Below are 22861 nucleotides of genomic sequence, written 5' to 3'. Positions count from 1 at the left end.
TCAACATTAACCTTAATAGTAAACAGACTGAACAGCACCAGTGGCTAGCAAATGCATGATATAGCTCAGGGGTGGCCAACGGTAGCTCTCCAGATGTTTTTTTGCCTACAACTCCCATCAGCTGATGGGAATTGTAGGCAAAAAACATCTGGAGAGCTACCGTTGGCCACCCCTGATATACCTGGAAGATGCCAAAACCTCAGTTTCAGTGCTCAGCTGCGATCCATAAGAGAAGGCCTACAGATTCTTCAGATTTAAGAGCTAAGACTGCTAAATGTAGCATTGGTCCTCATCCCCAATGCTGGAATGATCTATTTACTCACCCTTCTCTTTTGTCTGTTGTAGCAAGCAGGGCTCAAGTTGTGCTGTACATCATAGCTAATGTATTAGAAACATGTAGAACATTACAAAAGGTGCTGTGACTGCTCTCAGTATGCAAAAGAAAGAACACAGGATTGTTGATGAGGTATTGAAAGATTGATGAAGGGAGGGAAATTGAAACAGTTCAAAGTAATCTTGACAAAATTGGGATCAGATTAGGGAAGTACTACTTTTGGAAGAGATGTTCCCCACTGCCATTTCTGCCATTATAAAGTACACACACGGGTGCTATCTGCCTCATTGGTGACAACAAATGAGAACGGTTTCATCTAGTTGGGTTATAAGAAAGAGGGGTGAAGAGGAATCCACTTAGCAGACATACAGAAAAAGAGGGTTAGATGAGAATTGGTGAGCAACATCATTTCTTTGTACTCTTACCATGTGCTGGTAAAACAGACAGTGCTATGGAACAGATGCTGTTTCTCTGCCATAGCAACATCCCATACTGACATGGCCCTGCCTGCCCTGGATCTGGCATTAAGGTCTTCCCAGGGGGTTAATATTTTTTAAATTAACTGCAATGATACATGTAGTAACAAACATGGGGGTATTTCTTAATGTCTGTCTGGTCCATTATGGGTAGGGTACCGCTTTAGACATACCATTTTCCTAAATTATACTAAATTGAGCCTTTTGAGTTGAGGGCGTAGAACTCCATTGGAGCATTTAAAAATAAAACTCTGCTACCCAGATACAGTGTAAAGTTTCTATCTTCGAGTCATCTAAAGTAATATACAGGGAAAGCAGGTGGAACAAGGTGGAGTGAAGCTCTCAGATCACAAAGCAGCCAAATAGGCTTAATTGGATACAGTTTCAGCTTCCTAAATTCATCAGAGCTTCATCACTGGAATTATATTAGTTATTGGATAAGATGGGGTTTTTTGCTGCTCTGTAACCACCTACATATCCATCCCACTCACCCTTGCATAAAAAGGGGAACAAGGAAAGTAAGAAAACAAAACAACAGATGCTGCTATCCATGTGACAGGTGAGGTCAGTATTGCTGCCTATTAGTAAGGACATATAGTGGGGAAAAGAAAATTAAAACTGCGATTAGTTGTCACGGAAGAGGTGAAAGACTACAAATAATAGAAAAAACAATGAAAATATTTTTTATTTTCCAGATTTTAATACGGGGGATACAACTTGAGGTGACAATAAAGGTTGCACTGACCAAGGATGCTTGTGTTTTACTTTAGAAGGGAGGTTTAGTCCACACAGCAGGTTCAATTGTACAAAAGATGTGTATTCTTTCCTTGTACCTGCCATTAAAAAAACAGGTATGGCAAGAAAAATGGTGAGACTGATGGCTTCAAGTAAGTAATCAGATAGTCCTAACTGCCTTGTGAATGTTATTTTGTGTCAGGATGTTCAGTTCTGACAGGCCTTTGGGAGAAGGGGACCTGAGGAAATTACTGAAGCTGTACCGCACAGAAATTTCAATGGCAGTGGATGATGTCTTCCCATTGCTTCATGGACTTGTGGATCATGATGTTGTCACGGAAGAGATGTTCAAGGTCAGAACATTTTAAAGAAATGTACAGTTATGAAAAATAATCTAACATTCACTCAGCATGCAAGGCATGGGTGGGGGGTGTTGTATCCCATCTTGATGGAAAGTAGACATTAATTCCCTGGTAAATAGGAAATGTAAGATATTCTAATGTATTGATGGTGTTTGTGGATCTTTTGATACTTTTTATTTTCAAATCCCAGCAACCTTTCTTCAGGACTTTTCATATGCCATGTTCTGCTTGTATATGCCTTTATCTGAGTCTAGTTATAGGAAAAGAGTTCCATTTGGCACTGGTCATGAATCTTAACATACTTTCTGGAAGGTTGGTGTCTCAGTTTGCTCACATCAGTGGTGCCTTTTGGAAATCCCTGAACATATCTCCAAAAATGTAAATCTGGTGCTCTATGAAACTTTATGTGTATGAAACTGTCTTATATAAAATCAAGCCAGTAATTGATATAGTTCAATATTGTCTGCTTTAATGAGCAGGGCAGCAGTTCTCTAGGATCTTGCCAAAGGGTTTTTTCTGACACCTGTTACTTCAGGTATTCTTACTAGACACACCGGGGATGGAACCTGGGGGCTTTTGCAAGCAAAACACTGTACGTGACCATTGAGCTATTTCCCCTTTCCTAGCAGCGGTACTGTATAGTAGACATCATTTCACATGCTTTGGAATTGGATTTCACTTGGTGAAATGGCAAAATCCACTTGAAAATAATTGTTAAAGTGGATTGAAAGTGCATTAGTCAACATGTGTGAATGTGCTGAAGCATGTCTTCTTCTTTTAAGCAGTGGGTGGTTTTCTTGCTAGCTAAGGGGTATTTGTGCCATAGCAACTTTCAGTTCTTTGTTTTATTTTTATTTATTTATTTTTTGCACTATTGATGTTTCACATCTTAAGGGTGTTCTGCAGATTTGAACTATATGTTCCTACACTATAACGCCATTATGTTGAATGATCACTGAAACTATTAGGTTTCTTTTCCAGTAGGCAATAGCTAACAATGAAATATTACTGAGCTCCTTGAGGATTAGATTGACTTTGGCTTTTCTCCTCCTCCTTGAAGGACACGATCCATCTGAAGGAGAAAGAGGGGTGCCACAAGGCTTTTCATGCCATGTTGACATGGCTGCTGAGTCAGGAGTCACCTTCTATTCAGGACTTCTGGAGGGTCCTCTTCAAGGACTACAACCTGGAGAGATATTCCAAACTCCAATCCATCCGGAGCAACTTTCCCAAAGGTATCAACTGAGATCACTCTAGCCCAGAGGAAACTGAACTTACTTCTGTAGTTGAATTATATTTGTGGATTAGGGAGAGGGGGAGATGTATTTCCCTCCACTTTGGAATTTGGCAATGATCAATTGATCTTCACATAAGTATCTTTTCCCCCATGGAAGTGCACAGTCACTATTCTAAGGAGAGTTACACTCTTCTAAATCCATTGAACTCTGCATAGGATGGCATTGTTAATAGGGGGAGCAGGGTAGATACTTTCTCTGCTTTAAAATTGCTCCTAGAGAGGGGATTACTAATGGTGGCTGGCTCCCCATATATACAGCCAACTGGCCAAGGGAAATGTTTCCTGTCCGTTTACTAGAGGTTTTGCTTGTGGAAATGTGGAGTTGAAGCCTTTCATGGCATGAAGGTAAATAACATCATCTCATATTTACTGCAGACCAAATTGATATTAAATATAGGTAGAAAGACCAGTGTAAAACTTGTCAACTCTACCCATATTGGATGCTGTTGATTTTAACCCATTTTACCTAGGTAGCATATTGGCTTTATTGAATAATATTTGTATGGCTTTTCATTTTCTTTTCCTTTCAGATATGGACCTTGGCAGGCTCCGCAGGGCAAGGAAACTCCCAGCCAGCCCTAAGATACTGGCTCAACACAAGTCTCATGGAAAGCGAAAGGCAACAGAGGAGAAAGAGCCTTCACACCACTCTAAGCTTCTAGTGAAAGGCGACCCACACCTTGGTATAGTACTATTTGCTGGGGTTAGAATTTAGCAGAAATGTGCAACAGATAACAAGTAAATGATACCCATAAACACATGCATACACAGAAGCATCACAGCATTTAAAACTGGAAAGGAGAAAAACAAAAGAGGAGAGGGCTTGTTCAAAATCCTATCAATTGTCTTCAAAGAAGGGATGATCTGATACCAAAAATTCTACATGTCACCATCATCCATTTTGGTTGTGCCTTGCTTTTGTCACTCTGGTTGAGCATCATTTTGCTTCTTTTATGTCACCTACACCATTTATACGGAACTGATGCAAAAATAAAACTGAAAAAAGTATTAATTTTAAGAGAAGTAGGAATAATGAAAGAGAAACCAAAATAAAGCCAAAATAAAAGACTCACTGGTTTGTTTTGCGCAAGGTGTGTTGGGGGTGAGATTTTAAAATATGGATACTAAGATCAAACCACAGGACTTTCAAAATTTGGCCATGTCTTAAAGGGGTAGCTCAAAACATAGTGAAGATCATAAATCAGAGCAACCAATGCTATTTCCATCTAGGGCTGGGCTACCATTTTCCAACCGGGGTGGGGGAACCCAGCTTTTGTATACTGCTGCTGCTCCTGGGCCCAGCAGGAGTAAAATAAAAACAAATTGTCATTGGGTGATAGTGTGATTTCACTTCTGGATTTTCATTGGAAATGATGCCAGTCCACTCTAGAAATCACATGAATCTAGCAATTCCTAAAGAAGCATTAAATCACAGCAAGGTTTTCCCAGAAGTGATGTCGCAGCATCATCCAACAGAACCCGCATGTCTTCAGCTCCCTGAATCATGCCTAGCTACCCTATTTCCATCCCAAACCCAGGCCTCGCTCCATACAAAATGGGTCTTTTTTTCTTTTAAAACCTTTGCAGACTCACACAAGGCTCTCCTTAGATGTCCCCCCACAGTTATACATCTCTCACAAAAACTCCAAAGGGAACATCCCTTTTATGTCAACATTATATGGTTTTCTTTTCCTTGTAAACTATATTCATGTTAAACACAACATGATGTGGGTGCTCCACTAAATTTTCTTTCATGAGTGTTTCTGTACAAATGGTTTATGAGCTTCTGACCAAGGCTCAAAGCACCTGTGACCTGTGTTAGCTTAATGGGGTGCTCAACTGATGTACATCTTGCTTTTAGAATATTGTAACTCTGTATTATGGATCAACAGGGTCTCTGTCCAAGGCAAAAGCAGTGAAGAAAGCAGAGAACATTGAAATTCAGCACTGTCCACTTCCAAATGGTAAGCACTTCACTTTGTCTTGCCCATGCTGATTCCATTACTATTTGAAGCACTATCCTTCCTTACTCCTTGTCTCACGGTTCAAAACTTTTCATAGTAGTCTATTTCTTATAGTATCTGTGGCATTTTCAGCATCCAAAGCACTTTTTTTGCAGTCCTCATTCTGCAAGGACCCTGCAAGTTAGTTTAGTGAAGTAACTGCTCTCTGATGGTTGCTTTAGGAACTTCCAGGTTCTTTAGGAACTTCAGGTCTGCCATACCCAATCCTACTATGCAATCTATGACACTAAAATAGCCCCCAAGGCAACTTGAGTTGAAGAAGTCCAAATTACTGTTCGAAACTCTTGTTACATGATTCAATTCCATCCTGTCTCACAAATCAGTTGGTAACTTTGTTACCTTTTGTAACAGAATGAAACCAGTGGATAGCTTGGGGAAAAGGCAAGGGAGAACATGGTTATGCCACTTATGTCAACTCAACACACAGCTAGTATGATAGCGACCATGGAAACCAAGCATGGGTTTGGGTAGTGAGTACGCACCTTCTTCTAAACTTTAGCTAAATGGGATTCCCCCCACTTCAAATAAGCAGTGAAGTTTGAATTCAACAATTGTAATTTCTGGGGGTTCCTTCAAAGTGGACTTGTGAACTTGGGAAACCATGGTGTGATCCTTGAATGAAAAAAAACAGTTACAGCAAAAGCTCAGCCATCTGAGGCCCTTACACTTTAGATATGGGAGTGAATGTATCAGTTTGAGTGCAGAGAAAATAGATAGTGGAATAATAGTTTTAGGCTATGTCGTCAATTGTATGTTTGGACACTCAGGCCAGGGTTTGGAGTCTAACCTGTAATTAGCAGCACAAACCGTTGTTTGGCTTGATGTTTGAATTGGGCCAATTACATGTTCCTTGTTAAGAAAAGTCGACTGATTTCAGCACTGGAGATATAAATTTAGTGTAATCTTCCTTTCCTAGGAGATATTAAGAAATGCATCAAAGTTGGTGGTGAGTTTTATACCACAAGCAATTTGGAGAATCCTGGAGAAAAAAACAGAGCTTGTGAACAAAAATCCAGTGTGAAAGCCAAAGAATCCCAGGTCCCTGAATATGTATGTACTACACTATGTTTCTCTCTCCCTCAGACTTTCTCAGGCCCTTTTGCAATGAAGAGTATCCTACACTGTGCTGGCCCTACCTGTAGATGTTAACTCAGTACTAGTGCATGTAGCCACAAGTTCATAGTAGCCATGTATTTGTTTCTTTTTGTTTTAACATAATGACTGCAGCATGATTATTTTAATGTAAACTATTTGTTGCATGTTTCTGGGGAAATGGGAATATGATTATTGCCTATATCAACTTATGGGGACCAAAAGCATTTGCTGTACACACCCCGATATATCCCTAATATCTTAAATGTTATCTCTGTGTTGTAATCAAACTGTTATAAGCTGCTTAGGCTAAAAAGTGGGACATAAATTTAATTAAAAATACATATGCCATGAGTAGATGCTTTTATTTATAATTATTTATATAACACACATATAGCTTTGCAGCTAATTCTGCAACCCAGATTTTCATGCCTCTGCCTCGATGCAAAACAGGCAAAAACCAGTCACATGACCCAGAGTTGTCAGCAGCTGAAAGAGTTGATTCCACAAGGCCTCAAGTTGTGTGCATCAGTCTTTAGTACTACATCCCATGGCCTGAGCCCTTCATTCATATGGTCTTTTCTGTTCGCAACTCATCTTGGTTCACATTTGTGGGGAGACTAGAGTTTGCCTGTTTGTGCATTACTTTTTCTCACTCTTCCTTAAAAGGTAACAATGAAAATTCTCTTGCTGAACCTATAGCCTTATTCTCTGGATTAGCTATGCCTCAGTGTCTCTCACACAAAGTCCTGGAGATGCCTCTTTCTTCCCCTGTCACCAAACTGCTGCAGAATGTCCACCAGGAAATATACCATTAATTGGCTGCTGAAAGACAGTTCTCTTCCCTCCTCCACGAGTATTTTTATTAACATAAAATAATTGACCATTGACATTGCCACAAAGAAAACAATATAGGTGATTGAATATATTATCCTTACATGCATTGTTCCAAAAACATGGAAATAAAATACATCTTACCCTGTGAATTTCTTTAGAATCATAGAGTTGGAAGGGACCTCCAGGGTCATCTGGTCCAACCCCACGCACAATGCAGGAAATTCACAAATACCTCCTCAGACACACACCCAGTGACACCTGCACACAGAAGATGGCAGGAAATACACATAAACATTCTTTTTTCTATTGCTGTGCTGCAAATTCACTTTGAAGAAACACTTTTTCTCCCTCCACCATTATGCCATATGTTGAAGAGGGGGGGAGGTGAGTCAGAGAGCAGCAGTAGCAGTAGGTTAATTTCTTTGTCAAGGTGCTAACGTATCGAAAGCCTGCATTCTGCATTGTAGCCCATAATCAACATGTTAATTTGTACATCCTAACACTTCTCTTGTCTTCAGAAGGGAGAACAGAGAGGAAGTTTGCAGGGCAAATGTCCCACCATCTCTTTCCATACTGTTGACCCAGCCCTCCAGCAGGTAATGGGAAGAATATTTTTTTCTTCCTTTGCAGTAGGATAATGTATTTTCCAGACCCCGAACTATGTTCTTCACATTTTTTGTTTTGCCCCTCTGCTGCTCTTTGTACAATTCATGTCATGTGAACACCTGAAGCTGCTTTGTATTGAGTCAGGCTATTGGCCTTTTGAAGTCAGTACTGTCTTCTCAGACTGACAGCAGCTCTGCAGAACTTTAGGAAGAGGAGTTTCACATAACCTATTTCTGATTTTAATAAATGATGCTGGGGACTGGAACTGAGAACTTTTGTATGCACTGCAGGTGGTCTGCTTCTGTGCCACAGCTTCTCCCCATGTGCAGTCTATAGAGGCCTGTCTGTATAGGCTTTGCAGCCCTGTAACCAGGAATTTTTTTTGGGGGGAGGGAGGTGCTGGGGGTGCCAATTTAATTAAATTGGAGTAAAATTAACAAATGGTGTAGGAATGTCTTTGCAGACAAGGCCTCTGCCTTGCTGCTCTGCTCCTGGTCCCACCAAACTGGGTTCTCTCCAGCCTGTGTGCTCCTCTCCCCAAGTCTGTGCTTTTTGAATGGTGGCTTTGCAGCAGTTGCAACCAGCCAAAGGAGGCTGAACAAGCCAGGGAGGTAGAGCTCAGCCTTGGCTTGTTGATTTGTTCACCTGGGGTTAGGCTGGACTGGACATGGACAAGGGGTGAGGGCAAGTACGCCAGCATGCCTACCACTCAGAAGTGGCAGTGGGGGGTTCACCCAGGAAAGAGAACTGCACTCCAAGCTGACAGGAGGAAGAAGTGGCGGGGGTTGGCCGTGGCAGGCCCCTGGATGTAGCAGAGCTCCACAGGCCGACAGGAGGAAGAAGTGACAGAGTGGGCTAGTGTGTAGGGAGGCTAGTGCATGAGGAGTCTGGCATGAGTTACCCTTTGCACCTTGTGCTCTAGGTCTCTCCAGTGCACAGTAGCTGGAGGAAAATGGGAGAGGTGCAACACCTGTCCCAGTCCCTAGAAGATGTGTCTGCTGCTGCTCAGGTGGGGGCACTGCAGAACTGAAAGGGGGCAGAACCCTGTGTACCCCGCTGCTGGCTACGGCCCTGAGACTTTGTCTTCTTGGGACTGTTGGATGTTCTGGCTTTTTAGTAACATAGGCAGTTAATGCACTATTTCCACTACTTTATTTTGTCATATTGTATCCCATTCTTCCTCCAAAAGGTTTTTTTGCTTGTTTGTTTTATGCCATATTTCTGATGAGATAGGTTAGGGTGAAAGAGTCAGTGGCTCAAAAGTCACCCAGTGGATTTTATGGCTCAGCAAGAATTTAAACTCATGTATCCCAAGTCCAAATCCTACACAATATCCATTATATCATAATGGCTCTTCAGAGAAAGGAAGGAAGGAAGGAAGGAAGGAAGGAGAATCTCTGAAATTTTTAAGTCCTTGGCTGAAATAACAAGCAGAAAGAGGGGTATGTAAAGCCCAGTAGGACCCTCTAGCCACCTCCCAGCTCTCTGCGAGGAGACCAGTCTTGGGAACCTACTGACAGGATCCTTTAAAACTTATTCCAAGAGGGAGGCAGAGCTCTGCTACCTTCCCCCAAAGTTGCTGCCACCAGACTAGATATTCTTCCAGGGCCCAATCCACCCTGTTCCCTCTAAAGGGTCAAATATCCCCAAATGGAAAAAAGAATTTAAGGCATACACACACTCATTAGTAAGGCCGAAAGGCACTATTCATAGATATATACTCCAAAACAAGAGTTAAAATGAGATTTATTTTGGGTACACAGGTATCTTCCCAACACACAGTGCAAAGAAAATAATAAAAAACTTTTAAAAGCTAACTAATTACCTTGGCCCCAGGCCATTTGTAGATAGATAAAAGTCCAGAGCTTCATGGGCAACTCCCCTCTGGGACTGCCTGGCCAAATCTTCCAGGATTCACAATTGCTCTCTTCACTGACCCTAAGGTCACAACAACCCCTTGCCTAAGCTAGCTAGCTAGCTATTTTTTTTTTTATCACCCCAAGGACCTCTAATTATCACCAACTGCAGAATTGGAGTTTGTTTTTAGATAGTTATATTGCTTTTATATTGTATATTGTTTTATTACGTATATTTGATTTTAATCTTGTATTATTGTCTGTTACTCACCCAGAGCCCATTTGAGAAAGGGCAGGCTGTAAATTGAAAATAAATAAACAGCAGCCAAGACCTAATGCCTTGCAGCTGGCTGTTCCACCCCAGGGCTGCAAACAGAAGATTGAAGATTCTGCAAAACTTAGGCACAACTAAAACTTAAGCCCTGGCACTTCAGGGTGGTTGAACAGAAGGAAAGCTGTAAATCTAGCAAAAAATTTTTAAAGGAAAATGTGGAAAAGAAGCATCTGAGTAGAGACATATTAATGTGTGCAAAAGTTAGCAACACCTCAGTAATATTTTTTGCATTTTATGCTGCATTTTATTTTCCACATTTCTCCTTCATATACTTATGGAGAATGTGGTAGCATCTGAAATGGATTGGTGCCTCCATGCAGCAGGGCACACATTAGAGAGCTGTGGCCAAAAGCAGCTCTCCAGCATATGGTCCCATGTCTTTAGTATACAGCACACATCCTCTTCTTCAGACATTGTGGTTTTGCTATGAGGCATGTGTAAGCAGCCCTCACTTTCATCTTTAAAATCCCCAGAAATAAGATGCTGGCTGAACGCTCAGTTACAAATTAGTCTTTTTCCATACTTAGTTTAAATAATTTTTTGAAACTTAGCAGCTACGATTGCTTTATTGTGGTAGAGAATGCTGTAGGAAGAGAGGGAAATTGTAACCCTTTCTTCCTGTGCTACTTCCCTGCTGAAAAGGACAACTCCCCTCTCCCCTTCTCCACCCTGCTCTGTTCTCCTTAATAAAGCAATCCTGACAGCTAAATTCTCAAAATGAACACAAACTGCTTTAAGCACGATGTTTATTTTAGATGTGGTTTCAATTGTAAAGTGTAGTCGATCTCTAAGATGGGAAATGGGAAGACGCATGGACTGCATAAGCTTTTGCTGAACTGTTCTTTTCTCACATTTTCCTTTTTTTTAAATGTTCAAAATAGTGCTGCATATACATCCTTCAATCTAGGCAGCCATTGAACTACAAATCATGTCCAAACAGTCTTTTGGTCTGAAAACTGCCTTTTCCACTTATGGCATAGGTGCTCAGAAGGCCACTGTGAAAATCTCTGAAGCAAGCCATAGCTGAAGGGCACCTTGAGAGCTACTCCTTATGCTTTCTAACACTTTTTAGTTTAGCTCACTAACTCTCATTACTTCCACCAAAGCACACTGCACTGGTGAGGTCAGTTTGTTATGCCTTGACAGTTCCACCAGACTTGGGAAGTCCCAGGTTTCCTAAGTTAGCTACCTGAATTTGTGCCAGATTCCCTGAAAGGACAGGGTTTGGTCAGGATAGACATTTTTCCTTGACAGAACTTGTCCTCCTTGTGCCAAGATGGAATTCCCCAAAGATTTTAAAATTAATTGCACAGAACGCCCTTGCTGCAGCTTACATCCAAATCATCCATGCCCACCACCTTACCTGTTTAGTTCTTTTTGTTCATTTTCACCTCTGGCCAAACAAATCAGTGACAGTTGCAGAGGCCCCACTTCCATGCACCCTCTACACCCCATCAGGGTTGTCGCTGCCCATACAGGTGAAGGAACTTAAAACTTAAAATAGAACAAGCACTGTTTCACTTAGGAAGTAGCACATCATTACAGTGCCTAACTGTTGTTACAGAGATTATCCAAGCTCTTAAGGCAAAGAGTTTAAGAATCCCAGTGTCTGTTATCAGCATACTACCTTCTCCAATCCCCTTTTCCCAGCTTTGCTAGCATTGTTTCTCATGCCCTAAGAACACATTCAGAAAGATCTGCTCTGGAAACTAGGAGCACTCTTTACTTCAGTGTTTCCAATCTATGTTGTCCACAAACACATGTCATGTTTTTGCCAACTTCCAGAATCTGAATTGGAAGAGGCATATCAGAGGAGAAAAATGAGATTCTCAAGACCCTGTGGGAACCCTGAGTGGACAGTTGCCACTGTGAAAATGCCAGGTTTGGATCAATCACAGGTGCTAGTACACGCTGGAGCCAAGAAGAGGTGACACATCTGATAAGACTGGGATACCACCTATTGTGTACATGCCATCTTAAATCCTGCTGAATCCTGGGGATTCAGATAAATATCCATTGCACCAGTCTTCAGCCTACAGCAGTACAGTTTCTCTTAACCCCTCGGATTTATCTTCTGGATTTCAAGAACCAAGATGCTGATGAACCCAAGTTAAAGCCAACCTTATTAGGCAGAGTGCTTGCTTCGCAAAATAAGACTTGCCTTTTCCCCAGTACTGCCCCAAGGACTCAGGTGACTTAAGTATTACTTAATTATGACTTAAGTATTACCAACGGGAACTCATTTGCATATTAGGCCACACCCCCTGACATCACCATTGTTTTGCGCAGGGCTTTTTTGTAGAAAAAGCCAAGCAGGAACTCATGTACATATTAGGACACACCCTCTGATGCCAAGCCAGCTGGAACTGTGTTCCTGTGTGTTCCTGCTTTAAAAAAAAGCCCTGAATATTACTATGGTTGAGCCCCATTAGTGCACTAGGAAGGCTGGTACTCAGGGCAAAGCCCCAGACATTCAATAGTTATCTGAACATTGATGGTCAGTACCTTTCTTCCCTTGCTCTTGGATGTAAGTAACATGGCTGCTTTGTTGGACAACTCCCATGCTTTTTGCCCAGTCTTGACTTAAAACTTAGCTTGATTGTTTCATTACACTTCTTGGCATGCTGGACAGTTCTTCTGCCTTGCCATTAGACCAGGAACCTGACCCTCACAGCCTCAGTGTTGGTGGTAACAGGACACTGGGCAGCACACAGGTCCATGCTGTTGACCACAGTGGACTGGGCAGCCTTCCTACAATTTTCTAAGTCGATCATAGGGTTGGCCTAGGGAGAAAAGTACTGGTTTTCTCCATCTTGGAATTTAATTTCTTTGATACCCTACACTATGACCTTAGATTATCCTTTTGAATTCCATCAGTATGGCACAGAGAGCATTGAAATGGTTAGTGAAAGGGCAAGCTTTCACACTGAACTTTTTTGTAGCTATGAGTGGCTTCTGCGCCATAGTTTTGCCACCATATTGCATATCGATAACAAGTTCCAAGTATAGCAACACATTTAGGTTCAGGGCATTGGAAACTGTCCACAATAATAGAAGGACTCTGATATACCAAGAGATGATATAAAGTGAAGTGGTCTATGTGGTGAAGTGCTTAAACTGTTGGACTAGGAATTTGGGTGTAAATCTCCACTCAGCCATGAAGCTCAGAGGCTGACCTTATCCAGTCACGGTCTCTCAGCCTAACCTACCTCCCAGGGTTTGTGTGAGGATGAAACAGAGAAGGGGAGAACTGTGTTCACCACCCTGAGCTCCTAAGAGGACAGCCAGGATAAAAATGTGACAGCTGGGGATGATGGTCTGGTTTGGTGGGTGAAAGCATTATTGGTACTCCTGGTGAGCTGTATGTGGAGGAACCCACTGGTAACAGTTTCCACTCTCCTCTGATTTTGCTGTAACTTGTTGGGCCAGAAGAATGATGATGAATGTGCTGTCTGCAGAGATGGTGGGGAGCTGATCTGTTGTGATGGATGCCCCAAAGCCTTTCATCTGGCTTGCCTTCAGCCACCACTGACAGAAATTCCCAGGTAACCACACTGAATATTTAAACTACAGTAAACATTTATCTTCCCCCAGAATCAAACACAAATATTCAGAATGTACTGTTTTCTTTTGGTAAAAGTATTTTTGAGATAGCCACTGCGCTATTTCCTTAACTGACTATATGTTCCCACTGATTCATATACTTAAAGCTTCAATAATGCAAAACTTAATAAATTCCTTCCATCTTCCCATTTTTCGTCCAAAGTAAGCCTCCTATATCCACAGTAGTATGCAGCCTTCTGGTAGTACTGAAGCCTTCGGATTGCAAATGCTTATTAAATATGTATCTATGGTTCAGGTTAATCAGGCACCATGTTATGCTCACACCCAATGGCATCAGAACAACTTTCACATGGTGCAATCCCAAACCTATGGGTAGTGTCTAAATATTCTAACCAGGAACTTTAGAATGGGTCATTCTCCCCACCCACCCCCCACAGCTGTAGCCAGTTTGAGTGGTAGTTGCACAGAGATGCCATTTGCAAGGGCAAATAATTTCTATTTACATTTATTTAGTCTTTTTTGTTTCTTTCCTTGTTATTTATGATCACATTCCTGTCTTTCTGTTTTGGGATACTGGACAGTGGAACGTGGAGATGTGACTCCTGCTCTCCAGGGAAGGTGAAACATGACAGGCACAGTGAAGAAGAGAACACAAGACAGCAACTTTCTCAAACTCTGGTATAACTAATCCATGGTTTTCTAGTTCCCATCAACTCAGTGACTATGTAGATTTCCAATTTAGAGCAATATCATACATGAAAAAGTCCAAGTAAGTTGCCCTTACTTCCATTGCTCTTTGTAGCAGCAGGCAGAGCTCTTCATGTTCCTTTACCACAGCTCAGTCTGAATTTTGCTGAATTATGGCCAAGATTTGAAATGCAGTTACTCGCCTTATGAATGTAGTCCTTCCATGTTTCTCAAGGCATTTAAAGATTTACACAGGTCAGTTGAACAGCTGAAATGTGTACAAAACCCTTTACTGCCTCCCTGTGATTGCTTTCATTGCTACAGAATAGAGACTGGCATGCTATTTCTTGCATAGGGTCCTCTTACTCTCTATGGCCAGAAGACAGTCGAAGATCGGAAGAGAGTTCTCATCAAAGAACCTGTTGGGGCTTCCTTCAGGCAGCCTCTGTCTTCTGTATCCCCAATGTCTGTGGCAGTACTACCAACACTACAGAGTGTGGGAACAGAGACCCAGCTGGTGAGTGGGTCACTTTGCTATGGAACTTTTCACTAGTCTCAGTTATCTTTGACAATTTCAAATGCTTTGTGTAAGAACTAGAGACTATCAAAGAATTTTGTTGCTATAATGGTATTTTCCTTCTTTCTAGAAGGCTTTTGTGGTACATTAAAGATTCAAAAGGCTATGACAGAGTTCTGAAAAAAAGGGGTGGTTATTTGAGGTGCAGAAAACATGCCTCATATATAATTTAATGGACAATAAGTTCACCAGTATTACTAAGAACCTGAATGATAGCTGGACTTGCTCACTTTTGTATGCATTTAAATTGGAGTTTAGTTGTGCTGATTGTATTAGGCTTAATTTCCTCTTCTGCTTCTGTAATAAGAACAGAAAGATTCAAGTGTAGTAGCACCTTAAAAAACAAGACTTCCAGGGTCCTTTACTGAAGACCAATGACAAGCCATATGGAGTTCTTAAACGTTAAAATAAAAAACTATTGTAATTTGAACACAATCTTATAAATGCTTATCATGGTGGTATTTAATGCCATAAAAATTGAGCTGCATACATCCATCATCATCTTCACAATGTTGGAAAAATTGTGGTGCAATTGGCACTACCATTGTTGTTGGTCCTGCAATACATGAAAGAATTCTGGAGAAAGATCAAATATCTATCATAACGTCCTATACCACACCTTTCTCAGCCGATTTACTCTTACTGAATTATTGGGACATTTCAGAAATACCAGCTGTTAGGAGGGAACTAATAGTAATTTTATGCTCAGCAGCAAAAGTAGTACTGGCATGTTCATAGAAAGCCACCCATGTACCCTCAGTCAGAGAATGGTTAAAAATGTCTACTGAATTCTGTATGATAGCCAAAATAGCATATAATATTCATGAAATCTGAAACAGATTCCTACACTTTTAATTTCCACTCAGTTTAGTTTCCCTTTATTACTTACATTTCTGACCTTAATAATCCTTTGTGGTTTAGAAAAAACTATACTTTTAATTTAGCTCTGGATTTTCCTTCCTCTTTATTATTAAGAAAGTAATTTCTGACCTTCTGACGGAAATAATAAAAGGTAAAAATACTACTGTAACTTCAGAATGGGGCTCCTTAGAAATTATACTTACAGAGTGGCAGTAAAGCACTAGGCAGAAAAAGAGGACTATTTCCACGCAGCAGCCTGCAGGAAAGACAGATCTGGCAGACAAGAGAGAGCCAAGACTTGTTACAAACTGTCTCATCTTTTGTGTGTTCGTTTTACAGAAACTGACCATTGGGGAAAAGTGTGGTGTATGCAGAAAAGGAGGTGATATGATCTACTGCAGCAAATGCTTCAGGGCTTTCCACTGGCACTGCCATTTTCCTGCCCATGCAGATCAAATCAGGTGCCGATTACATTCAAGAACAAATCTGAATATATCATGAATATATTATGAATGATGGCTGCAATACTTGCAGAAGAATATACAATAACAAGAAATAATTATGGTTCAAAGATAATGACTGAGGAGCAGCAATTCATATTCAAATATGCTTCAAAGATTACGATGGCTAAAGAATAACAAATCACACCAAACTGCAAAAACAGGAGTATTCATATGTAGTCCTGTTTCAAGGGATTCTTCTTCAGTACACATATAACTAGAAGACAGAAGTATTGTACTGACCTTTTATGGGGAGGAATATATTCACTATAGTAAGTGACAAAGGACAGTAAAGTTAAAATTTGCTTTTGGGGTTTTAACTGCGAAGCTTTATGAGGAGAAATATATTCAGTATAATGAGAACAACAATTTAAACAAAGCTAAAATTATTTTGGGTTTTTTCAATCATAAGGGAGAACTCTGCAAAGCTTTATTTAACGCAGCTGCAGTTTGAAGCATTTCCTTGTCATTTGATAATGCTAACCTTTTAACTAATTCCTCCTTTTTTGTTGCCATGTGATTGACATAATGAGTGAAAATGTCCCTAAAATTCTTAGTTCAATAAAGGGGAAGTCATTACAACTAGATAGACATTTAATTACATGCTGATGTCTACACATTAATCTTTGGATGGAATAGGAAAGGAAAGGTCCCCTGTGCAAGCACCAGTCGTTTCCGACTCTGGGGTGATGTTGCTCTCACAATGTTTTCACGGCAGACTTTTTACAGGGTGGTTTGCCATTGCCTTTCCCAGTCATCTACACTTTCCTCCCAGCAAGCTGGGTACTCATTTTACCGACCTTGGAAGGATGGAAGACTGAGTCAACCTCGATCTGACTACCTGAAAACCCAGCTTCTGCCAGGGATCGAACTCAGGTCATGAGCAGAGCTTAGGACTGCAGTACTGCAGCTTTACCACTCTGCACCATGGGGCTCTTGGATGGAATAGGACAAATGTGTATATTGAAAAGTTACAGGAGATGTGAATCTTATTGGGTTTGGTTTTGTCTAGAAGCAACTCACACCTGGGTATGTGTTCAGTTCTAATATCAGCGTCTTGACAATTCTATATGGATAGCCACTATCTAAAAGTTGTTTACCTAATCTCCATTTTTGAATGTGATACTCATGTATTGCTGAGTTCTTCTTAGACCTCAAAATACTGGTTGTGTAGAAGATTCAGGGCAAGTATTGTTAAAGTATTTACTTTTTTCTACCTAGCTCAGTATCTTATAAAGGAAGAACATTATTGTCGTGTTGACAAGTAAATTGAAATGCATGGAAATGGAGATAGGCGGTGCAAGAAAAAAGCCAGCAGGGCAGTTTGATTTAGCTATTGTTCTTTGGACCTGTTTTGCTCATGGACATAGTGGGTTGTTGTGCCACAGGGAGGGGAGGAGATTGTGGCAAATATTTAACTAGATGTCAGGCAGAAAGGCTCTAGCTTAGTATTCACCCTGACAACTATTCTTTTTAATGTGTAGAGTTTTTTTGGGTTTTTTTAGGGTGTGACAAAGCATTCAGGGGAAGACTAGAAAGTTAAAATAGCCCTGGAGGAACCAAGCCTTTGTAATTAAGACCGATTCCTCACTAGCACTCACTCCACCCGTGGGCTTCTACTTTCCTTGGCTCAAGCAATCAATTTCCTACCAGCTACTGTGCAGGCACAGTTTGATCCATGGCTTCCTCCAGTTTCCCTTGCAGCTTCCTGCTCTGGTGGGGTTTTTTTGAGATTTGGAAGCTGTGAAGGGAATTGAAGGGAGCTGTGAGTCAAAATGCGGCCATGAAGCAACTAGTGGGGAATCAATCATTTGATCCAAGAGAAGGAGAAGTCCAAGGGCAAAGCGACTGCTGGTGAAGAATCAGTCTAAAAGTTGCAGGAGCCACTCAGTTCAGCCATGCCAACAGTGGATATTAGCTTGGCTGCAAGCTCGCCCATGGCTTCCTCCCACAAACTGGTGGTATTACAGGAGAAGGCAATTGATGAGCAGACCCTGGTTATCATTGCTGCTGGAAGGTCCAAGCCAAGTGGTTCCTGACATACTGGCAAAGCTACTGAGGCTTGGCTCTGCTTGCTGCTGGCCACCAATAGCCCTTTAGAGCAGCAGCTTACCAGGAAATTTTCCTTTAAGTTAAATGGCCCATGCATTCCGTGATTCAGCTCAGGCATACTTTGTTTGCTGGTTGTTAGCACAACACCTCTAGCTTCAAGAAGATCTAAGTGGTCCTTCTTCTCTTCCAGTGGAATCTTGATCTGCAAGTCCTGCTCTGGCAGCCCTGCTACTACCACTGTGGAAGGAGCAGCAACCTCAAGCAACCCAGCACTAAGAGCAGTAAAGGTCAGGACTTCCAAAATCCTTTTAGCCTTCTGGGTAAAAGTGAAAATAACAGAGGGAACTTGCTGGGAAAGAACTGCACCTCTACCAGCTTATCTAAAGATGATACCTTTTATTTCTACAAAGTTTCTTGTTGCAGGGTATCGGGAGCATGATTGACAAAACCTTATTGTGTCAAAACGGTTCTCCATTTTGCAAATGGTAACACTTGCACAGAGGAACTCATCCAATAGGGCTCTGGGGAGGGGCTGCACAGAGGAACTCATCCAACCAGTGTTCCCTGTAAGCTGAGTTTTATGAGGTAGCTCACAGTTTTTTAGCTTCTGGCTCACCCATTTTTGTCTTAGGTCAGAAAGGATGGCCCCAGAGCAAACTAATTTATGCAGAAGCTAACAATTTTAATGCCAGTAACTCATGAAATAGAATTTTTGCTCACAAGACTCCACAGCTTAGAAGGAGTATTTTGCTCACAAGACTCTGCAGCTTAGACGGAGTAACAACATATCACTGTTGTTGCTGTTATTATTTAAGTCACATACCATATGTGAAACTGGGGAAGGTCCACACTCAAGAAGCTTGCATTCTGAACTTAAGAGTGAAGAAAGCGATAGAGAGATGGAAGAGAGAAACGAGGGGCGGGGGAGGAAAATGGATGCGAGAAAATTCAATTAATTACACAAAGCAGAATGGGAATGTGGCTCCTGAGCCGCAGTTTGGCTACCCTTGATCTAATTTGATTCAGCTACCAATACAGCTTAACCTGAATAAAAGCCAATATTATTCAGGTTTTATTCAGGCATAGCTTGGAGAAGACATTTGAAGAGATTGTGATCTCCTTTGGGGGCCCATATAATTGGACCTCCTGGACCAATCTTTTTCAAACTTGGGAGGTTTGACAAGAAGCACTAGCAGCTATGCTACATATTTGGTGCCTCTACCTCAAAAAACCAGCCCCCCCCCCCAAAGCCCTGAATACCCCAGATCAATTCTCCATTATGGAGTTTCCTAAATATTTACATGAATCCCAGCACCATACTGATATTGGGATTCAGGAATATCTATTTATTTATTTTATTTATTTATTACATTTGACTTATATCCCGCCCTCTCCGCAAGCGGACTCAGGGTGGCTCACAGTATCATTTACACAGTTAAACTAATAAAATATATAAAACCATAATTTACAATTCACAGTTTAAAAACATATTACAATTTTTAAAAACCATTATATAGTGGAAATATTGATTTTTTTGGATAGAGATTAGGGGTGTGCAGGAAAAAATTATTTTGTTCAAAACACTGTCCTGTTAGTGGGAATTTGCTTACCATAGTATGGCTTATTGCAGCTGATCATGCTGTCCAGCATTTATGTGTTAGATTAATTAAATTACCAAGATTCTCTTTTGAATCATAGGTGGTGGAAGAATGTGCTGCGACTGAACCAGTTCTGAATAAAGATGAGCTGGACTCTCTATTAGGGGAGGTAATGGAAACTATCTTCTTATGCTTTTACTTACCCACTTTCATCAGTCTCTCCTAATATTATTTTGCCAATAATTGCACCACTTGGTGCTCTAATTGTTAATCATAAGCAATTTCATAACGTCCCATTTCCTCATGCAATAGAATCTGACACAAACTGTTAGAAAGGATACCAAGTTTCATATCTTGTGAATTTGTACTTAGACACAGTCAGCAAACTTAGCTCTGTAAAGTATAAGAATGGCTCCAGCACTATTGTCTATAGTCTGCTCTGTTTTGATAAGTTGCTTTTGTATTTAAATATTTATTACCAAGTATCTATGTTCTTTATTCATCATCATCAAATGAACCTTTGTGTTTTAACATCATCAAATGAACCTTTAATGGCATAGTAATACAATGAAACAGGGATAAACAGTCCAAGAACTAGACACCTAAAAATGTAAAAAAGGGTCACCACCAACCAGAACCTACTGAAGTTAAAAAGGCAGAGCAGGTAGTTCTTAACTTCCATACACATGACAGGAACTCAGCCACAAATACAGTGATTTCGGGAGACTTGTCAGATAACAAAAAGGCTAAATTATTATCGGTCAAAAGGTTTGAAGAGGGGAGAAGAGGACAAATCCAGTAGTGGTACAGAGAAGAGTAATGAGAGCAGGGAAGGAGAATGTGTTGTACAGAATCAGGTTCCTTAAAGAGGCAGGAGCAAACTCTTTCCTTATAATGAATACCCTTATATCTGCCTTTCAAGACAGCCAAAGGGAAAAGATTAAATCTGGCAAGCATAAAGGCTCTGCGATGTAAGGGGTTTGTCAGGTTAGAAAAATACTGTGCCACAGAATCTTGAGCAAAAGGGAGGCCAAAAAAATGTGGGGAGCAAACTCCAGAGCTACCAGCCTTGATTATTTGGGTTTCAATATCCCAGATCCTTCTTCGGACAATCTGAAATATGGCCCTTTCATCAGAATTGGCCAGGGAGTCAAGATCAATTCTGATGCATTTAATTTTGGATACTATAAATTGAGACCATATCGAGCTGTAAGGGTCAGCAGGGAGGAGAGCAATAAGACTATTAGAAGGAGGGCTACAATGAAGATGAAGCCAATACTTTACAGCAGATAACAATGCACGCGATTTGATAAGGTGCAGGCCTAGTTCAGCACAGAGGGTAAAATAAGTGATGGAGTTAAGTAGGCCAAGTAGACCAAGAATCTTGTGCAGGAAGATAAATATTTTCAATTTATGTTCTTTATTATCTTTCAGAATACTTTTGATGGGATCCTGCATTGGGCATTCCAGAGTATGTCTCGTCCAGTGCCAGACACACAAGGATTTTTTCCCTAGGACCTCAGATATGGCACTGTCTTGTTCTAACATCAGACCTATCCTCATCTTTCTGTGGCTGAAATTCTGACACTCCAAATTGTTCTACCATAGTCTCTCTTGTTTTGCTGATGTCTCTAAAACTGGTGTTTCTGTGCTTTTTTAGAATTGATCAAATTATTTTTCTCACTCTGTACCATCAAATAATTGTACAAGGGAGTATGAATTATAAGAAATTAGTTTTTTTTCCTTATAGAATTCATTGCTAGGGGGCTCTAGAAACATTTTTTTCAAGTGTGTATGTTCCATATGTCAATTTATATAGTATGCTGCTATCCAAATTTGACCACAGGGTTTCTCTAAATTACTTTATGATTTTTTTCCTGCTTTTAGGCACCTTAACAAGTGATTGAATTCAGAATGGAGCCTGGGGAAAACAAGCACCTCAGGGCGGTTCAGTGCCATACAGTCCACCCTCCAAGATGCCCATTTTCTCCAGAGGAACTGATCTCTGTAGTCTAGAGATGAGCTGTAATTCCAGGGGATCCCCAGGTTTCACCTGAAGGTGGGCATCCCTGATTGTGTGGCTACTAAGAAAAAAGTAGGCAAGAAAACAGTGTTGCAGTAAAAAAGAGCAGATATTAAATTAATAATCCTTATGTGTTTCACATTAGCTTAATCAGTGGATCTACTAGAATAGTTGTCCATTGTGCTCACAGCCACAAAAAGAATGTAGCTGTGAGCAGAAACGACAACCATTCTAGTACAATACCTGATTAAACTAACTCAAAACATGTAAGCATTATTACTTTAACTGGTGTATTGATTTTTGGTTCAGTCATGAACCCTGAACGGCAAAAATGTGGTTTGTGCCCATCCTTGCCCCTCAGGTTAAGAGATTTCTGTCATTCAGTATGATATCCAGCTTTTACGACATCTATAGTTAGTGTGTGAGAATTTGTTTTTAATTTGATGCAAAACTCTCCCCTGAAATACCAATCAAACATTATATTCTTTTACTACTGCCCAAATTTCTGTAAATAATTATAGATCAGATGAACTTGGATTAAATTGAGGTATCTGGAAGGGTTGCAGGTAGCTAGCCACTAGTCCAAAGACCACTAGCTAGGCACTGGTCCAAAGAAAAATCCAGAACTATGTAATGCTTCTTACTGGAACCAAAACACTGTAGGTTTTCATGTTCTGCAAGAATTCTTCATCAGGTTGGATATTAAAATTGGAAGTGGGGACGGAAGAGATGTTTTAGGCAGTGATCTTAAGGCCTCTTGTCTGCATCCCCTATAGAATGTCAGGCACTTTTAGACAGGGGTCGTTTTGTAGAAAAATAGATGGTGGAGCTCATTCAGGGATTGTTGTGCAGCTGCACTTACTATTCAGTGGACAAGATGAGGAGGAGGGAGAACCCTCAGAAAGATTCAGGAGCTGAGCTCCTGTAAGCTCCTGCTGAATCCCAGCCCTGCTTTTAGATTTCTAGGATGGCTACTGATGTTTTTATATTTACAACTGGACCCTCAGTTTTTTCCTTTCCTCTTCCAGAAGACTAAACATGTTACT

The 22861-nt window shown here is 40.8% G+C and overlaps 1 protein-coding gene across 1 annotated transcript; it reads left to right on the top strand.

Annotated features, from left to right (window-relative positions):
- Positions 1–1713: 1713 nt before the first annotated feature.
- On the top strand, positions 1714–21381 carry AIRE (autoimmune regulator). The gene is made up of 13 exons (XM_060240860.1): positions 1714–1898; positions 2968–3142; positions 3735–3887; positions 5097–5168; positions 6145–6278; positions 7676–7753; positions 13383–13498; positions 14099–14195; positions 14560–14721; positions 15982–16103; positions 18385–18481; positions 19893–19961; positions 21227–21381. Exons 1-13 carry the CDS (start codon positions 1731–1733, stop codon positions 21305–21307), a joined length of 1524 nt encoding a protein of 507 aa, XP_060096843.1. The 5' UTR covers positions 1714–1730; the 3' UTR covers positions 21308–21381.
- Positions 21382–22861: the final 1480 nt, after the last annotated feature.

The sequence above is a fragment of the Heteronotia binoei genome, chromosome 6 (assembly GCF_032191835.1).
Source record: "Heteronotia binoei isolate CCM8104 ecotype False Entrance Well chromosome 6, APGP_CSIRO_Hbin_v1, whole genome shotgun sequence".
Classification (NCBI taxonomy): Eukaryota; Metazoa; Chordata; class Lepidosauria; order Squamata; family Gekkonidae; genus Heteronotia; species Heteronotia binoei.
The sequence above is the reverse complement of the archived record's forward strand: the minus strand, read 5'-3'. Positions and strand labels throughout refer to the sequence as shown.